The sequence below is a fragment of the Asparagus officinalis genome, chromosome 6, assembly GCF_001876935.1.
Source record: "Asparagus officinalis chromosome 6, Aspof.V1, whole genome shotgun sequence".
NCBI lineage: Eukaryota > Viridiplantae > Streptophyta > Magnoliopsida > Asparagales > Asparagaceae > Asparagus > Asparagus officinalis.
The window spans coordinates 18,363,084-18,380,594 of NC_033799.1; the positions used below are offsets into that span (position 1 = coordinate 18,363,084).

General features: G+C 38.5%; 3 protein-coding genes across 6 annotated transcripts; 1 reads left to right on the forward strand and 2 right to left on the reverse strand.

Annotated features, from left to right (window-relative positions):
* Positions 2,265-3,699, reverse strand: LOC109845828. The gene is made up of 3 exons (XM_020415094.1): positions 3,178-3,699; positions 2,864-3,092; positions 2,265-2,779 (listed from the first exon to the last, which is right to left on the reverse strand). Exons 1-3 carry the CDS (start codon positions 3,697-3,699, stop codon positions 2,265-2,267), a joined length of 1,266 nt encoding a protein of 421 aa, XP_020270683.1.
* On the forward strand, positions 5,871-14,194 carry LOC109845378 (nuclear ribonuclease Z). Of its 4 annotated transcripts, XM_020414627.1 has the most exons (9): positions 5,871-6,222; positions 10,544-10,706; positions 10,801-10,871; positions 10,981-11,076; positions 11,216-11,329; positions 12,500-12,568; positions 12,669-12,743; positions 13,611-13,660; positions 13,931-14,071. In XM_020414627.1, exons 1-8 carry the CDS (start codon positions 6,010-6,012, stop codon positions 13,653-13,655), a joined length of 846 nt encoding a protein of 281 aa, XP_020270216.1. In that variant the 5' UTR covers positions 5,871-6,009; the 3' UTR covers positions 13,656-13,660; positions 13,931-14,071. The 4 variants fall into 4 exon arrangements, with proteins under 4 accessions (XP_020270216.1, XP_020270215.1, XP_020270217.1 ...); XM_020414626.1 differs by lacking the exon at positions 13,611-13,660 and having other exon boundaries at positions 13,931-14,194; XM_020414628.1 differs by lacking the exons at positions 12,669-12,743; positions 13,611-13,660 and having other exon boundaries at positions 13,931-14,194.
* LOC109844841 (pectate lyase-like) lies at positions 14,801-17,511 on the reverse strand. The gene is made up of 3 exons (XM_020413993.1): positions 17,227-17,511; positions 16,058-16,940; positions 14,801-15,321 (listed from the first exon to the last, which is right to left on the reverse strand). The coding sequence occupies exons 1-3, from the start codon at positions 17,403-17,405 to the stop codon at positions 15,088-15,090; spliced, it is 1,296 nt and encodes a 431-aa protein (XP_020269582.1). The 5' UTR covers positions 17,406-17,511; the 3' UTR covers positions 14,801-15,087.

Here is a 17,511-nt window from a genome sequence, read left to right on the forward strand (position 1 = left end):
TTTGTGAAACGCACTCCTGAGAGTTGCGTTTGAGTTCTGAAACGCACTCCTGAGAGTTGCGTTTAGCTGGGCTTTTGCAGAGCTCATGTTGAGGCTCATAAACGCGGAGTTCGCGTTGATTGGAGGATCGGCTTTTTTGGCGTTGTGCCGAAATCGAGTCTTCTCCCTTAGGGAGGGGACTGTATGAACAGTGCAACCCCCATGGGAGATAGTCTTTAGATGAGTTGGCTACAACTGGAGCTTTAGTCTCCTCGGAAACTTTGTGGATCTTGCGCATAGCCTTGGGGCTAAGGGATCCGGAGGAGATGGCCTCCTCATACTTGGCTTGATTAAACTCGATAATCAGAGTTTCAACGGTCATTCCAGTGAGATGAACGTCGGATTGCACCACCACTTCTTCGTCAGAGAAGCTTCTCCCCAGCAGAGTCGCCATCTTTTGTTTGTTGGAAATTTGCAGTAAAAGAAATAATGAAAGAAAAATTTGACTTGTATTCCTCTCAAAATCAATTACAATTTGGATTCCGATTACAAAAGAGAGGAGAATGGATTTGATTCTCCCCTTTGTTTAATTCTGGGTTCTTCACGGTGGCGATGAGATGCCTCCCTCGAATGCTCGCGTCGAGTTTGCTTCTCGTTGACGATCCGCACGTCTTGATTCACTGGAACGATGTCATCTCCTCACGATTTGACGCTATGGAGAACTTGCGTGGCAAGTTTTGAAATAACTCTTGACGAGTTGATAACTCTGAACGAGTTTTAGAAGAACTTGCAGAGCAAGTTTTGAACTCTGATCGAGTTGATAACTCTGAACGAGTTTTAGAAGAACTTGCAGAGCAAGTTTTGAACTCTGATCGAGTTGATAACTCTGAACGAGTTTGAACTCTTGAAAAAGAGTTGATTTGAACCGAAAGTTCGGTTAATAAGCCAAGGAAGAAGCTCCTGTTGCTGGTCTCCAAAACTCCTTGTTGCTGCAGAACGCGGCAAGATGCTCGATCAAGGATCCCCAAAAAGTCAGCTCCCCCCCTCCAAAAAAGAGAGGATCCGAACTCAGTTGAGTTTTGAGGTATTTATAGGGGGTTAAGGGTATAACCGCCCCCTTAAATATCTCCTTAATGAGGGTTTAATGGGGTCTAACTGCTCCCCATAAATCTCTCCATGATAGGGTAGTGATCCCCTAAAATCTTGGGGAGAAAACGGTTCTGGAACCGTTCAAATCGTGCTTGAACGAGTTAAACGCTGAAAACAGCGTTCTGGGCTCGAACTGTGCGTTTCTGGACCTGAAACGCACAGTTGAGGTTGAAAAACGCACAGCTGGGGCTGAAAACGCACAACTGGAGCTGAAAAACGCACAGCTGAGCCGTAAACGCACAGTTGAGCCGTAAACGCACAGTTGAGCCGTAAACGCACAGTTGGCCTGTTTCAGGCTAAAAACGCACAGTTGAACCCATAAACGCACAGTTGAGCCGTAAACGCACAGTTGGCCTGTTTCAGGCTAAAAACGCACAGTTGGCCTGTTTAAAGGCTGAAAACGCACAGTTGTGCTGTTTTAAAGATTAACTCTGCGTTTCTAGATTGAAAACGCAGAGTTGAGCCTGTTTAAAGGCTGAAAACGCACAGTTGTGCTGTTTTAGCGATTAACTCTGCGTTTTGATGTTGAAAACGCAGAGTTGAGCATGTGCGCTTTGACTCTGTAATGCAGAGGCGAACCTTAGGCGGGCTTGGCGGGCTTCAGGCTAAGTCCAATGTTCTGATGAAGTCCAGTCTTGCAGACGGACCTCAGAACATAATTTGCTGCGAAGAACAGGTCATAACTTTCAAACCGTAAGTCAGAATTAGACGAATTATATATGAAAATCGGCTATCTCGACGAGACGGGGCCATCCGAACCGAGCCAAAGGCTTCGGTTCGCTTCCTACGTTTTGCCAAATTCCTTACGGTTTGAGAGATATCTGCATTTTAATATGAAGAGACCGTTAATTTGTAGTCTCTTTTGCTAGAGCTTTGCACAGATCGTCCTCTTGTAATCTTCGTCTTGGCTCCTTGAAAATATGAGAGTCGTCAGGTTGTAACTCCCGATGTTGATTGTGAAGGCTGTTGAATTGGGGCCTCCATTAGTTGTTGTGAAGGTCGTCAGATTGTAACCTTCTACGTGAAAGTCCTCCAATTGTAGCCTTCTGGAAGTTATCAGATTGTAACTTCCATCATCGGTGTTTGATGGGGGATCAACTATCTATTATGATTTTTAGACAGCCTACAGTACCAAATCACAAGGCAGACTCGTGAGTATCACCATGCCGATATTTACTACAATAATCAATCCACATCTCCAATGCGATTTGATCTCTACGAGACCTCCACTCATCCTTCGAGGCGTTCTGTTCTCTTACTGTCTGGGACTGCGTGAAATTCATAACGTTGGCTTCTTCATTAATTTCCTCTTCGACATCCTCCTCTTCAATGTCATTGGTCTCATTGAGCAATTCATCCTCGGGATCAACTGTTGCAATGTACTTATGGAGAACCGTGCATGCCAGAACGATGTCAACTTGTGCGGGGAAAGGGTAGTGGGGTTTTGAGGTGAGAATCTTGAAATGGTTCTTCAATATACCGAAGGTAGCTTCAATCTTTGACCTCAAAGATGAATGTCTAAGATTGAATAGCTCCCTCCTATTTTTAGGTGTTCTCCCCGTAAATTCCTTTAGATGATAACGAACACCACGATATGGGGATATGAAACCCGGCTGGGTTGTGTAGCCCGCATCACACAAGTAATATTTTCCTACATATTACACAGTATTTTAATAAGATCTGTATAACGTAACAATTATTGAGGAATCACAATTTGAGTTAACAAGAATTTTACCAGGGTACACCCGTAAGCCATATGGTTGTGGTCTAGACAGAGCATCCTGAAGGATTCTATAGTCGTTAGCCGACCCCTCCCACCCGGCTAAAACATAAGTGAACAGTTTGTTTGGTGTACAAGCGGCGAGTATATTTTGTGTGACACCTTTTCGCCCTCTGAAATGCGATACAAGTGTAGCAGGTAGCATAGCATCCACATGTGTCCCATCTATCATACCTATGCAATCCTATGGAGTACAACCTACTATGTTAAAGTAATTTAAGATTTCTTTAGAAAATTGTTTTGGAAAAATGGTAGAGTGGATGATATACCTTGAAAAATGGATAAAATGATGGGTTACTTAGGATCTCTTGAGGTACTTCATTCGGTGCTTGTTTCATAAATCGGCCTTGTATGCACGAAATAGCTTGCAGAACTCTATTGAAGTATTTACTGATTGTATCCCCTGATCTTATGAACTGTGTTCTCATCGTACGATTTTTGGATTTATGTCCCAGAATATTTAAAGTTATGGCAAGTTGCTCCTCTACTGTTACATGCCTTGAGTCCTTTAAGAGATCTAGTTTCCTCATTAACGTTGCTAGTTTCATAAATGCACCCGGGCACATTCTAACAAAGTTTTGACAGCTATCACTATAACCGTGAAATATTCGTGTCATCAAATCAGACCTAGTCTTTTCCCTCCTTAATTTCTCATCACTTGGTCCAGTCCGTATTGATCTACGTCGACATTTAATTCTCCCCAAAAATGTAAAAATTATTACCATGACCGAAAATGCAGCACCAACACACATTCTTTTAACAACCTCTTCATCATCAAAATCACCATCCATCTACAATATTTAGGACGCAGTTAAAATATGAAAAAAAAATCCAAAAAAACTTTTCACTATCATTCTTTTTTTTTTGTAGTCAGGGCTCTGGTCTTTAAATAATCAGTCGAGAGTAGACAAATGAACAATTTATGTGATTTGAACAAAATTAGAGATAGAAACAAGTGATTAACCAGCTTATTGAATACAAGCACAGACGTTAAAATTTTAAAATTGTGCTTAATTTATCTTGTTTAAGACAAGCTTTCAGATATTGGAAATGGACATGCTCAGGTTAGGGTAAGATTATAAGATCCGAAAAGCTCGATTACAGTTCCTTTGATAAGCATAAAAAGCTGATCTAAACATGGGCTAAAGGAAGTGCGTGAATTAGAGATAAAATTATGACTAGTAAACAAACAAATTATCTTATGATGCTACAGTTGAAATGAACGGAAAAACCCAATAAATCAGAAGGTTAATTTTTAAACTCTTAAAATTTGATGCATGTTACTTATTTACAGTAAATTTGCTCTTTGATGAAGGGATACCTCAAGGAAATATTGGATCGAACCGCAAGCAGTTGAAGTTGATGGGATCCCCCTTCAAGGACTAAATCTACCAGATCAGGTGTAGATCTGGCTACGCCGCTCAAGTGGAAGAAGGTAAGAAGTAGAAATCACCCGAAATCCCCACCGTTGCTGCTAGATCTGGCTACGCTCAAGTGGAAGAAGGTAAGAAGTAGAAATCACCCGAAATCCCCACCGTTGCTGCTAGATCTGGCTACGATACCGCAAATAACCCATGAATGGTCGCTGAGGGCCCAAAATCCCAGTTTTCTCTTCCCCCGCCTTACCAAAGATTACAGACAGAGCACTGGAGACGCCAAGAGACGGAGAAATGGGGAAGACTGAAGAGAACGAAGAGGCGGTGAAGGAACCCTCTGGATTTCCCAGTTTTCTCTCCCCCCGCCTCGAAAAACACCCAGCGAATTTTTTATGGCTGTTTATCACATTTCCGAGTTATTTTCAGGCCAAATGGAGCTGAAAACACAAATTCCCAAAGTCCTACGTGGCACACGTTTTCAAGGCCCCATTTCTTTAAATCAGATTGTGAAACGAACAGGTGAAATGGAAATCACCAGAAACCTTCTTCCTATGTGGCAGCAACATTTGTTTTCATTTCCCAGTTTTCCACCTTTTTTTGGGCCAAACGAACATGCCCTAAAAACAGAACTCATATTCAAGACACATAACTCATTTTCTTAGTGTTTAGATATTGTTAGGATATCACTCGTGTATCTTGACCTCGAATTTTTTAAGCGCAATTTTGTTTTTAAGTGAAAATTTCACTGGAAGCTGATTGATTGCAACAAAAACTCACTTATAAGATAGTTTATGTATAAATTAAAAATGAAATGCGGTTTACATATAGTTACCCTATTTTTAAGGTGGTTTCTAGGGGGAAAAACCTTCATTATGACAAACCTAAGAAGCATTTCATAATTTATAACAAATGTTTTTACAATTTATAGTACTTTAGAGCTTATGATAGAAATAAAATTATAAATATCTCACAGCCTCACTTCGGGTGAAACTAATTCGGTTAGTTTATATTAAAGAGATTTGTTCATATAATTCTAAATAGACGTATTGGATAAACTCTTCTTCATTTGGTGTTTGGAAATATAAACCTCCTGAAAAACGCCTTGCATGTAATCATAGTGTTCTTTAGTAAAAGTGGAGCGTTTTGACCCCAACTTACAAGTGTTTATAATATTTTTTTGATTATTTTTACTTGGAGATAACCTAGTTTTTTTCCCTCAGACTTCCCAAAATGTCCCACCTTATATGTGTTGCTCATAAAATAATATATGTTCATAATATTTTTGAGGTCTTCTGGTAAAAAAAACTTTTGTAAATAAATCTGGGTAAATTCTAGTGAAAGTCATGAATTTTAGGGTGAACTGTGTAAAAATACCGGAAATTGTCCTCGGAATTTTTCTAATGTTTATGAGAGTTTTGTGAAAAATTCCTTAAAATTTGGGGAAGGAAGGGTTACTAATTTTAAAGTCCATGGTTATTTCGTACAAATTACTCCAAAATTAAGGGTTTTTTTTGTGAAATTTACCCAATATATTAAATTTGTCGAGGGAGCTTAGAGAAATATATTTATGCTTAGGAATTAAACTGGAAAACTCGTAAAAAACAAAGACAATCTCTGTGTTTGCTAAATTTCTTCCCAAATCCAGGTTTAGGGTTTTAGGCATTCGAATTCTACTCCTCTCGATCTCCTATCAGATCTTCCAACTCATCGATCAGCTCACAAATCATGGCAAAAGAAAATTCCAACGATGCTTCTTCATCCAAGAAGAGAAAGGGTTTGGAGATCGAGGGTTACCCAATCGAAGGGCTTTCGATTGGAGGGCAAGAGACTTGCGTCATATTCCCAACGATGAAGATGGCGTTCGACATCGGACGATGCCCTCAGCGAGCCATTGCCCAGGATTTCCTCTTCATCTCTCATGCTCACATGGATCACATTGTAAGATTCCTAGTATCCAGGGTTTTATATAAATGTCGGTTCTTGGATTCAAGACTTGTAAGTTAGCACGATAGGGGGAAAAATAGAATAAACATGAATTTCGTGGATTCCTTGCTTGTTTGCATTGCTTAACCAAGGGGTTTTCTCTTCATATCCGCGGTCACATATACCACATTATAAAATTTCTATTCTCTAGGGTTTATCTCGATGTATTTTGAATCGGGAGCATGTTAATAGTAGGTGAGAATTGAGAATTTTGGGAGTTTATGATGATCTCAACGTATCTTGGTTGGAGGTGTTGAATTGCAAGGCTTCTCTAGATAACTTAGAGACATTTGCTTGATGGCATAGTTATATGGGTATATGGGTCAGGTTTTGTTAACGAGTAACCGCAGATACAGCCCTATACTATGAAGGCGCAACCACTTATACCAATTGAATTTTTGTAGTAGCACTTACATCCAGTTAACTCTGGATGGCCGTATTTCTCATGTTTGGTTGAGATGTTATGTGAGAATCACGCGACAATAAATTTATCTTTTGCCCTCAGTTCAGTGGGCAAAAAGTAACAATGTCCAAGTCTCAAGAGGTATAAAAGTTAATAAAATAGTTTAGAGAGTATAAGTGGTTACACCACCATAGTACATGGGGTGCTTTTGCAGTTAAAACCCTTTGTTAAAACGCATCTGAAAAAGTATGGGACTCAGCATATATTGGAAACTAGGTTACCTGGGCACTTCATTTTGGGTGATGTGTCGGTGTTGTTGGACACGGATTCACTGCGGACGCGCTATGGACACGTGTGGTTCAAAGCAAACGATTTCCCATCGCTAATAACCCTAAACCAGTTTCTTTGGTATGTAGAGCTGAAAATCAACAGGTTTTTGAACACGAAAATTGAAGCCATTACTTAAAGATTTGAAAAATACCTATCATATCCGATGCTACAAAAACTAACCTTTGTTGCTAAACCTTAATTATTTGTTTGGTCTAATTGAATTCTTAATTGTTAGATATGGTAAAATAAACATACAAATGTTTTGTGTATTTTAATTTAATATTTGATCTATTGTAATTATTGTACATGTGTGTGTGTGTCTACGTGTCCCCGTATCCTGCCTTTTACGAATTTGCTGTGTCCCGTATTCGTATCCATTTCCGCACCCGCACCCACACCCGTATCTACGCAAACATAGATTGGAAATGGTTGTAGGGCCTAGTGTTTTCCCAATGATGGAAATGCCTTACTTCCCTGAGAGGAGTTTCCATATCAATAGGAGACATGTCTAAGTATGCGGCGTGCATGTAATTTATTACGTGATTATAAGAATTCATTCTTATCTCCATTATGAGAAAAAATGGTCAATGTGTTACTGAGGGTCTTACCATTTTAGCTGTAAATAAGCGAATCGTTATTTCTTTGTTAGTGAAAGTACAAAAGTTGAGGTTTTAACATCTAAGTTCGCATGTTTAAGATGATCTATTAGTTTCCCAATTGATTGGCAATGTGCATTCATTTGGAATTGATTGTATATTTTATCTGACAGGTTTAAGGTATCTTGGAAAATTGTAGGTTTGATGTGGAGGGGTTTGCTAACTGAAGAGCGTTTATAGATATTTGATAAAGAGTAGAATTAGCCTTTATATAGGTTCAAATTTGTTAAAACATATCTGAGAAATATTGGTTTGGTCAGTTGTTGTGAAAGAGCCCGCTAAAAGCCCTGCCGAAGCCCCTATTTCAAAACCTTAAAGATTTTTATATTTGTGCATACCATCTTCTCTCATTGATATCTATTGCTCCCGCTCTCTCTGTCCGCAACATTGGACTGGTTAAGGGTTAGAAGCAATTATTGTCTAGTGTGGCTAGCCATGAAAGTATACATATTTAGGTTGCTCTTTCCTTACTTGGGTTCCATGCCAAAAGAAAGATGCCAATACAGAGTTAGCATATTCAATTGTGCTGTATGCATAATTCATGTGATGTCTTTGTTATCACCCAAAAAAGAAAAAGAAGAAGAAGAAAGAAACGTCAACATAGTAGCAAGGGTTTAATTTCTAAATCAGTTGATAACTCTTTTAGGTTGCAGTGATTATCATTAACATTTTGGGTTTTTTTGCATATATACCCATTAAAATAATTCAAATTTGCAAAATTACCATAATTCATCAACATTAGAAAAATACCTCCACTTAACATTGTCACAGAATATTCCGAGAATATTCATTTTTTTGTTTAATGTAATATACTTGATTAACTATTACTAAACTACCCCCAGCCCCCAATATTAATTAATCCAATTCCCAAATCAAAGCATTAGTTGTCATTTCATTGGAATCACACCTCAAATCAGATCATAATCCTTGGGCTATCTTCTTCCTTCAATATTCCATGGCTACCTACATGCTCTATGGAGTTGAAAAGCTCTAAGTACTGAGCACCAAACCCCCCAAGCAGGTTGAGCTTCTTGGTCTTCTTGTGAAAGACCCACAAATTAACCAATTATGTACTAGCACAAGCAATCATGAAGCAGAAAAAGAAAAGAATTTGTAAGGAGTAGGGGTGCATTTGGTCCGGATACGGCTCGGATATGATGCTTACCATATCCATATCCGCTTACCCATCTCGGATACGGATACGGATACAGATATACATCGGTAAGGAAATTTTATAACCATATCCGCTAAAATCGGATACGGTTACAGATATACATGCGGATATATAAGTGGATATGCATGCAGATACAAAACAGATATGATAAAACCAGATAGTATTGAGAAAAACATAGTTCATGTGATACAAAAGAGTTCGTTAATATGCCCATTATAATTGAAAAGTTAAAATTAGACATCTTGATCATCAAAATTAACCACAAATCCATAATCTAAGAATAAAAACTATCGTAAGAGTATGACTAATATGTATTCGGATATTTCGGATACGGATACAGATATTTCACTACAAAACCATATCCATAACCATATCCTATCGGTTATAGATTTGAGTAACCATATTCGTATCCTAACGGATACGGTTACGGATATTTTCTCGAATACGGATACGGTTTAGCACCCCTACTGAAATGACATTTCCTTGTAAAGTATCTCTGCCTAAAAGCTGTTATTGTCTGATAATTGCTTGTATATGACTAATATGTATTCGGATATTTCGGATACGGATACAGATATTTCACTACAAAACCATATCCGTAATCATATCCTATCGGTTATAGATTTGAGTAACCATATTCGTATCCTAATGGATACGGTTACGGATATTTTTTCGAATACGGATATGGTTTAGCATCCCTAGTAAGGAGACATATTAATGGAAGAACCTCACCTCCATTGATCAAACAATCAACCCAACAACTATCACTTCTTTTGTTGACCTTAATTTGAGTGGAATGAAAACCCAACCAAGAAATAAAATCAAAGAAATCAAATCCAACTCCTTCAAAACCTCCCCGTATCTATTGAAGAAAAAGACTGCAGCCACTTCTCCAGCATCCTGTGTTGGCATTGACAACAGAGCCATTGCTGTTGTTTGGAGACAAAGGAGGAGTGGAACCGTTCACAATTGGATGATTCCTTACTCCTTGATGTCGAGGGATCGGCGGACGTATTAAGGTAATGGGAGCAGTGGGACGACTACTGGAAAGGGGGTGGGGTTCTTCTGCAGTTAGCAACGCGTTATGGCAAAAGGATCTGACTTGATTAATTGGGGACTAGATAGGTAATTTACATGCCAAGTTTGAAAGCTAACACTATTAAACGGGAAAGGTAGAAAAACCAATGTCAAAGAATTGGAGGGTAAATTTGCAAATACTACAATTTGTGGGGTAAATATACAAATATGGAAGATTCAATGGGTATATATGCAAAAATCCCTACCATTTTTTCGGCACCATTGATGTATATCCACCATTTATGTAAAGAACAACCTCACTTGCAAGGTTAAAGCGTTGGGTTGTTGCTTAACAATGTATATAACTAATGTGATCCTTAAGATTACCCCTCCCCTCGTGTTAGTCTTTAAGCTGCATGGAAAAGCCTCTTTGAAACACACTTGGAGAGAGACTGAATTATGGTATACAGATGTATTTTAAGTTTGAGAATCATGTGGATTGAACCAGGACCTGTTGAAATTTGATGCTCGTTGAGATCCAGTTTACATGAAACTTAAGCACAATGTACATGAAGCTAGAATAGTGCATGTCAAACATTATTCTCAAACCACTACATTGTTTTAATTTCTTATTGAATGTCTCAATGAGAATTATCAACAATTTATGGTCTTAACATTTTTCTCTCGATATTTCAGGGAGGCCTGCCCATGTATGTTGCTACCCGAGGCTTGTACAGCATGAAACCTCCAACTATTTTCGTTCCAATATCTATAAAGGAGATAGTAGAAAAGCTTTTTGAGGTGCACAGAGCAATGGACCAATCTGAATTAAAGCACAATCTTGTAGGCTTGAATGTAGGTAATGTCCTACCCTATCTAACTTTCTCTTATGTCATCTTCTTGTTGATAATTTGCAAGCAGTAGAAGAGAACTCTTGAACTTTGATTCTGCAGGAGAAGAGTTTCAGATAAGAAAGGACCTTAAGGTGAAAGCTTTTAGAACTTATCATGCTATTCCTAGTCAGGTGAGGCCATGAGGACAGTTAGTTATTAGTGTATTTATTGCTCAGGAGATTTAATGTAAAAGTGCCTCTTTTCTGGTTCAATTTTCAAGAAGATGGTATAATTTTGCAGGGTTATGTCATATATTCTGTGAAGCAGAAACTTAAGCAGGAATATGTTGGTCTTTCTGGCAATGAAATCAAGAACTTAAGATTGTCAGGTGTGGAGGTCTGTTTTTGTAGATATTTCATATGACATCAACCACAGTTACTACACTATAGTTTTAATACTGTTGAAAAGGCTAAAGTTAGTTTGAGAATGAAGGTGCAATCTTTATTATTTTCTTTTTTGACTATTGTACTCGCAGATTACTTACACTGTCACATCACCTGAAATTGCTTTTACGGGAGACACAAAGTCAGATTTTATTGTTGACCCAGACAATACTGATGCTTTAAAAGCGAGGATTCTCGTCATGGAGGTATCTATTGTATTCATCATACATACTTTTTTTCAATGTTTTTTTGATGCCATGTGACTTTTGAGTAATGAGATGAACTTGGTAAAGAGAAGATTATTTCCATATTCTTAGTGGTTTCACGTGTTTTATTGCCAAATTTGTAATTGCACATACTTTCTTATGATCGATATTGTTTATATTGATGTTGATAGAAAGACAATTGTGTGCCTTTCTGATAATGATGTACCTTACTTATTTCTTGGTAGAACTGTAATTGCCAGCCACTTGAAGATTATTGAAAATAATCATTTAATTAATAACTGATGGTTGCTGGCGTTTGTGAATATGGCTTATTCTTTATTATAGTTGTAGATTCATTTCGTGCTCTCCCGTTGAGGAGTTGCATCTTTGTTATGCATGCTCCCTAAATCGATGATACTTTCGTATGGTAACAAGGAAGACAATTTGATTTCACCCATCAGCATGGTTTGCATAGCTGTTGATTTCTGTCAGTTAACATGAATCTGCATAGCTCTTGACTTTCCGCATGCTTCTATTTTTGAAGGCCAGTTAGACATAATTTGAAACTTAAATGCAGAGTTCATATTTTATATGCTGAAGTAGGCAGACATTTTAATCTCAATATTCCTTGGTTGTAAAAGAATGTACTGTTGCATTTTCTAGTATTTCTTCAAGGCAAACGATATCCTTCAATCATCCTACAATCAAGCCCCGATTATATGAGCAAACATTCTTCAAATATACTAGCTTCGATGAAAGATCTTTAGAGAAGAAATTAGATTAGCTTTGGTGGAGGATGAATTTCCACCATGGCACCCAAAAAAAAGTAAATAATTACTGTGGTTAGCTTGAGTCATCATGAGATCCTGTTGAATAGAATTAAACAACCCTATGCAGAAGTAATATGTGTAAAGCTTCTGTTACATTCATTCAAACAATTTTGCCAGTTAACAGGCATAAGTAAACTGATTATCCCACTACTTGTGTCCCAATCTTAGGGATCATATCAACCAGTTCTGGCAAACTCTAATTTAGTGTTAGTTTTTAACTTTAGGTTCATTATATAATCTGTTAATTTTCTAAGCTGATATAGCCTTTCATGCTATTTATCTTCTCTCATTACTTTTTGGATTAAGCTGATCTTGATAGTTTATCTTTCATATTTCATAGAGTACTTTTGTTGATGATGCAATGTCAATACAGCATGCAAGAGATTTTGGTCACACCCACTTGTTTGAGGTTACTTCTTCGGACTCTTTCAATGTCTCATGGATTTTTTGTAAAGCGAGGCTGCATGAGCTCATAATTTGACTTTTGCTATTTGTTTAATATTTAACAGATTGTGAACTATGGTGATTTGTTTCAAAATAGAGCTATCCTTCTTATCCATTTTTCAGCTCGATACCGACTGGACGTAAGCAAACATTCTTTTAATGACAAATATTAACGATCTTAAATTGGTACCCTTCACTATCATTCAATCTACTGGATTTAATTCTTGAAGTAAACATCCTTCTTTGACATAAGACTTTCCTGACATATTCTCATGCAACTGAATTGGTTGTTTGTCATTTTTTCCTTCACATGTGCAATGCGCAGTTTGATTTTGTTTCGTATAGAACTATCAATTGGGTTTTTTCTTGCATAATTTTCCTCATCTCTGTCGCTCACAAACACACAAATATACATATATAGTCTTTAACTTTTGAAGTCATAGAATTATCAGGTTAGCTTGACGCCTCTCTAAATTATTTTATTAGCATTTACACTCCCAGCTCTAGACAATATTATTTCTCTTGTTAGAGTGAGATGTCATGTGAGAATCACATGACAATAAAAAGTACCGTTTGCCCTTAGTTTAGCTAAAAAAGACTAAAATCACCTTCTAAATCGAGGGGTAAGAAAGTGACATTGCATAAGATTTTGGTAACTGGCTATTCACCATTGTACATGTGGGATATATTTGCAATTAACCATGCTGATATCTTGCCATGCACTTTAAGCAACATTGGAACTTAATACTCTCTCTTTTTGCGTCTTCAGGACAATGGAGAAGTCGCCAACATTAACATGACTCTTAAAGAGTAGACCAAATAAGGGTTAATAATTATTTTAAATTGCAATAATGATGTTTAAACCCGAAGAACTTTTGTAGTATGTTTCTCTAGGAACTGGCTATCCACCATTGTGCATATGGGATATATTTGCAATTAACCATGCTGATATCTTGCCATGCACTTTAAGCAACACTAGAACTTAATACTCTTCTCTTTTTCTTCAGGACCATGGAGAAGTCTCCAACATTAAAATGACTTTTAAAGAGTAGAACAAGTAAGGGTTAATAATTATTTTAAATTGCAATAATGATGTTTTACCCCTAGACCTTTTGTTGTATGTTTCTCTGGTATTGTATCAGAAAACTATTTTATCTGAAAACTTAAATTGTTGAATTCTGGACTAGCAATGAACAAACAGTGTTTATTAAACTGAGTTAACTTGTGAAACTAGTTTCATGTTGTATGGTTGTCATGTCGATATTTGTGTAGTTAAGCACAATTCTGATTCTGAAGGGTTTAATTTATTAGATTTCTTGGTTTTCAGGAAATTGAGGCAGCTATCTCTAAGCTTCCTCCATCTTTATCCAGTCGAGTTTTTGCTCTAACAGAAGGCTTCTGATGCGAAGCAATCCATGGTTGTATCATGCGAAGAGCCATAATATGGAATTAGCAATTCCTTGCGCCCTCATGTAAACCAATTCTAAATTGTTGAATTCTGGACTAGCAATGAACAAACAGTACTTATCTATATATTATATATACAAGATGGTGTACTAAATTATGATAAGTTTGAGAAATATACAACTTATCTTGGTGCATTGAATTGTGAATATGTGATGCACTTTGATCCCTAAAACGAAAAAGCATTATGCTAAGGACTGGTTCTTTGTCTAAACTTCTCTTCAGATCCTTTCTTCTTCTTCTTCTATCTTTTGATAGAATCTTCATTTAGATCCTTACTTATAAAGATATGAAATACTACCAAAAAAAAACTATCTTGTACTGCATAACATAAAATTTAAGGAACAACTTAAGAAATAAATACCAAGGTTAAAGGTTAGAAGAGTGAAAAATTGATGACACCTCCTTATCTACACCATATAGGTTATTCTGCCAGATTATGCGATCTAATATGATATAAATGAGAATGAAGATTTTAAAAATACCAAATTTAAAGATTATAGGAGTGAAAATTTGATAGTGAAGGGTATTAAGAATTTAAGAGGCATTCCCACATACCATACGTCTGCAGCTTATTGAGGACTATATATATTTCTAGAATTTTACTTTCCTAACTCACATGTATCCATGTTCTTCTATATTTTGGCTAACCAGCAAAATTAATAGAAATACGTGAAATTCTTATTACATACTTCATGTTCTCTTGAAGCTACTGCCACGAAGAAACACGAAAGACATAAATGTGAAATCTTTGCTAACCAGCAAATTATTAGAAAGAATACAACGAAACAAGTTGCGACGAACTCAACCCAACCAAATGAAATACGTGGAAACTCCTACGGTAGCTTCCTTATTCTTCTCTACCGCCATCACCTCCTCCCTACACACACTTCATATTCTCTATGACCTACTACCGTAAAATAAGAACATAACAAATAAACACAAGGTATCAATTAACATATTTCTTCTTTCTAACTCTTGTTTGCTTCTTCCCGATCTTTCGATCTGCTCCGGCTGCAATCAACATGGTTCGCCGACCTTGCAGTTGAGCGCGCCTACGTGGCGAGTGAGCCTACGGACGAACGTTCCAGGCTTCGCCTTGAACACGTCGTACCTGGAGAAGTTCTTGGTGACGTCGGAGGAGCTACTCACTCCCGACGCGTTGAAGTAGGCGCCGTTCAGGAAAATATCCCCTTCGGAAGTCCAGTTCCATTCTTTCCACTCCCATTCCGCAGCATAATCCCTATGGCAGACCTGATATGCGTGCACGCATGTTAGTTATATATCGGATCCAAATTTGTTGTGTAACTCAGTGTTGTTTATCAATATGCAAGGCGCAATGCGGTGCAAGGTCCCTTGACGCGCACATGCGCAAGGTGCAAAGCGATTTGTGCGCTCAAGTGATCAAGCGAGCTGCACGCCGCAAGCGAGGGGTGCTTATGAATTTTCACATGCATGAAAATATATCAAGATAAATAATATCTACTACCAAATTACAAAATAAGGAATTCTTAATGTTACCGCATCCAACATAGTAGCATGTTCATACTTTTCCAAATTAGGAAAAGTCAAATCAAGACCAATATGGAAACAAATCAAATATTAAAGCATGATTAGTTCGGGTCCTAAATCGAGCTACTAAGAAGGTCTAATGGGTTTATTTTATTTTCTAGGATATGAGTTATTGGGTATAAAGTCCAAAAATATATGAAGCTATGTCTTGCATGCAACCTACAAGCCAGGGTGATTGCAAGACGCAAAAAGCACTACCGCATTAGATGTGGTGCGTTTTGCCACCGCCTCGAATTGCTAGGCGCACGAGGAGCAATGACACACACTTTTGAGTATAACTATCTATCTATGAGTATCCTTATGCGTACATATATGCAGTATATATACGTATGTATATATACAATAGACAAGTTTTGAGGTTTATGTGCTCTGAGAAATGATTAGTATAGTTGAAATATATGCGTTCATACGTACGTACCGCTTTAATGAAACCAGCGCTGTATCTGTTTCCTTGGCTGATCATAGTTGGATGCTCACTACCACCAATTGCAGATAATCCCCATTCGTTGTAGTCATTATTGACAATGTGCACGAACCCGTACCGACCCCTGGGCATCCTCTGCCTACACTTTGCTCCGAACCGGTTGAATGCAACTGTCACTTGCATGACGCTATCGTTCTGGTGCGCCTTATCGGCTCCCAACAACATGACCTTGTCGTGTTCCGTGAAGTAACAGTTTGAGACTGTCACGCCTGTTGATGCCCATATCACGTCGATGAGCCCGTCGTCGCAGTTTGACATCGTCAGATGATCGAGCCATACATTCGACGCGCCAAAGATCGAGATCCCGTCCCCGTCGCTCTGCGTCCGCAGGCCCATGTGTGTTAGGCTGTCGCGTATTATCCCTCCCTCCTTGGAGACGATATGGTGGATGTGGATGTTGTGGATGATAACGTTCGTAACGAACTGGATGGTGATCCCCGCGCCGTGGGCGATCTCGACTTTGGCGCCCCGGCCGTCGATGGTCTTCCAGCTGTTGATGATGAGCTCTTCCTTAAGGCTTATGACCATGTCTCGTTCGAATATGATCCACAGGGGCTTATCTTGGATGACTCCCCACCGTAAGGTGCCCTCCTTAGGATTCTCCATGTCGTCATCGGAGTCGTCGGTCACGACGTAGATCTCACTCTTCTTGCCCCCACCATAGGCTTTGCGGCCAAACCCCTTGCCGCAGTTTGCCAGACGCTGGCGGTCTTCGGCCCAGTTGGCGCGGCACCGAAAGCAGCGGTCGATCGGGTTGGTGGCTTTACATGAGCCCCCCTTCAGTAGGCCTCTCCTTGTGCTATTCTTGTCCATTGACCTGCATATGATTCGTTCTCGTCAAACGTACGTACATACATACACATATGCAGATATGTAACCGTGCCAACAAAAACCGATCAGAAAGGAATTATAAGCACTCAGGGAAGGGGGGGGGGGGCTGTTCTTTTCCATTGACCTGCATATGATTCGTTCTCGTCAAACGTACATACATACATACACATATGCAGATATGTAACCGTGCCAACAAAAATTGAGAAAGGAATAATAAGCACTCAGGGGGGGTAAAAGAAAAAGAAACTAAGATTTGACAATCAATTACTCACTTGTGAACAGCTGCATTGAAAGAGCTTGTGACAGAGAAAGGGTCAGGAACATAAGTTGCTCTTGCAATTTCTTGGGCTTGTATCTCCCTCCTCCTCCAATACTCCTCATCAGTCTCTCCAATGACAAAGGCTAAAAATGAGACAGAGAAAACAAAGGATATGAGCCAAGTATACTTCATCTTCTTAATTTTTTTTTTAAAACCTTCTCTTAGTTTTTTCCCCCGTCTCTTATTTTACTTTCTTAAGGCCAAAGGGATCTCCATGACAATGGTTAGACTAAACAAG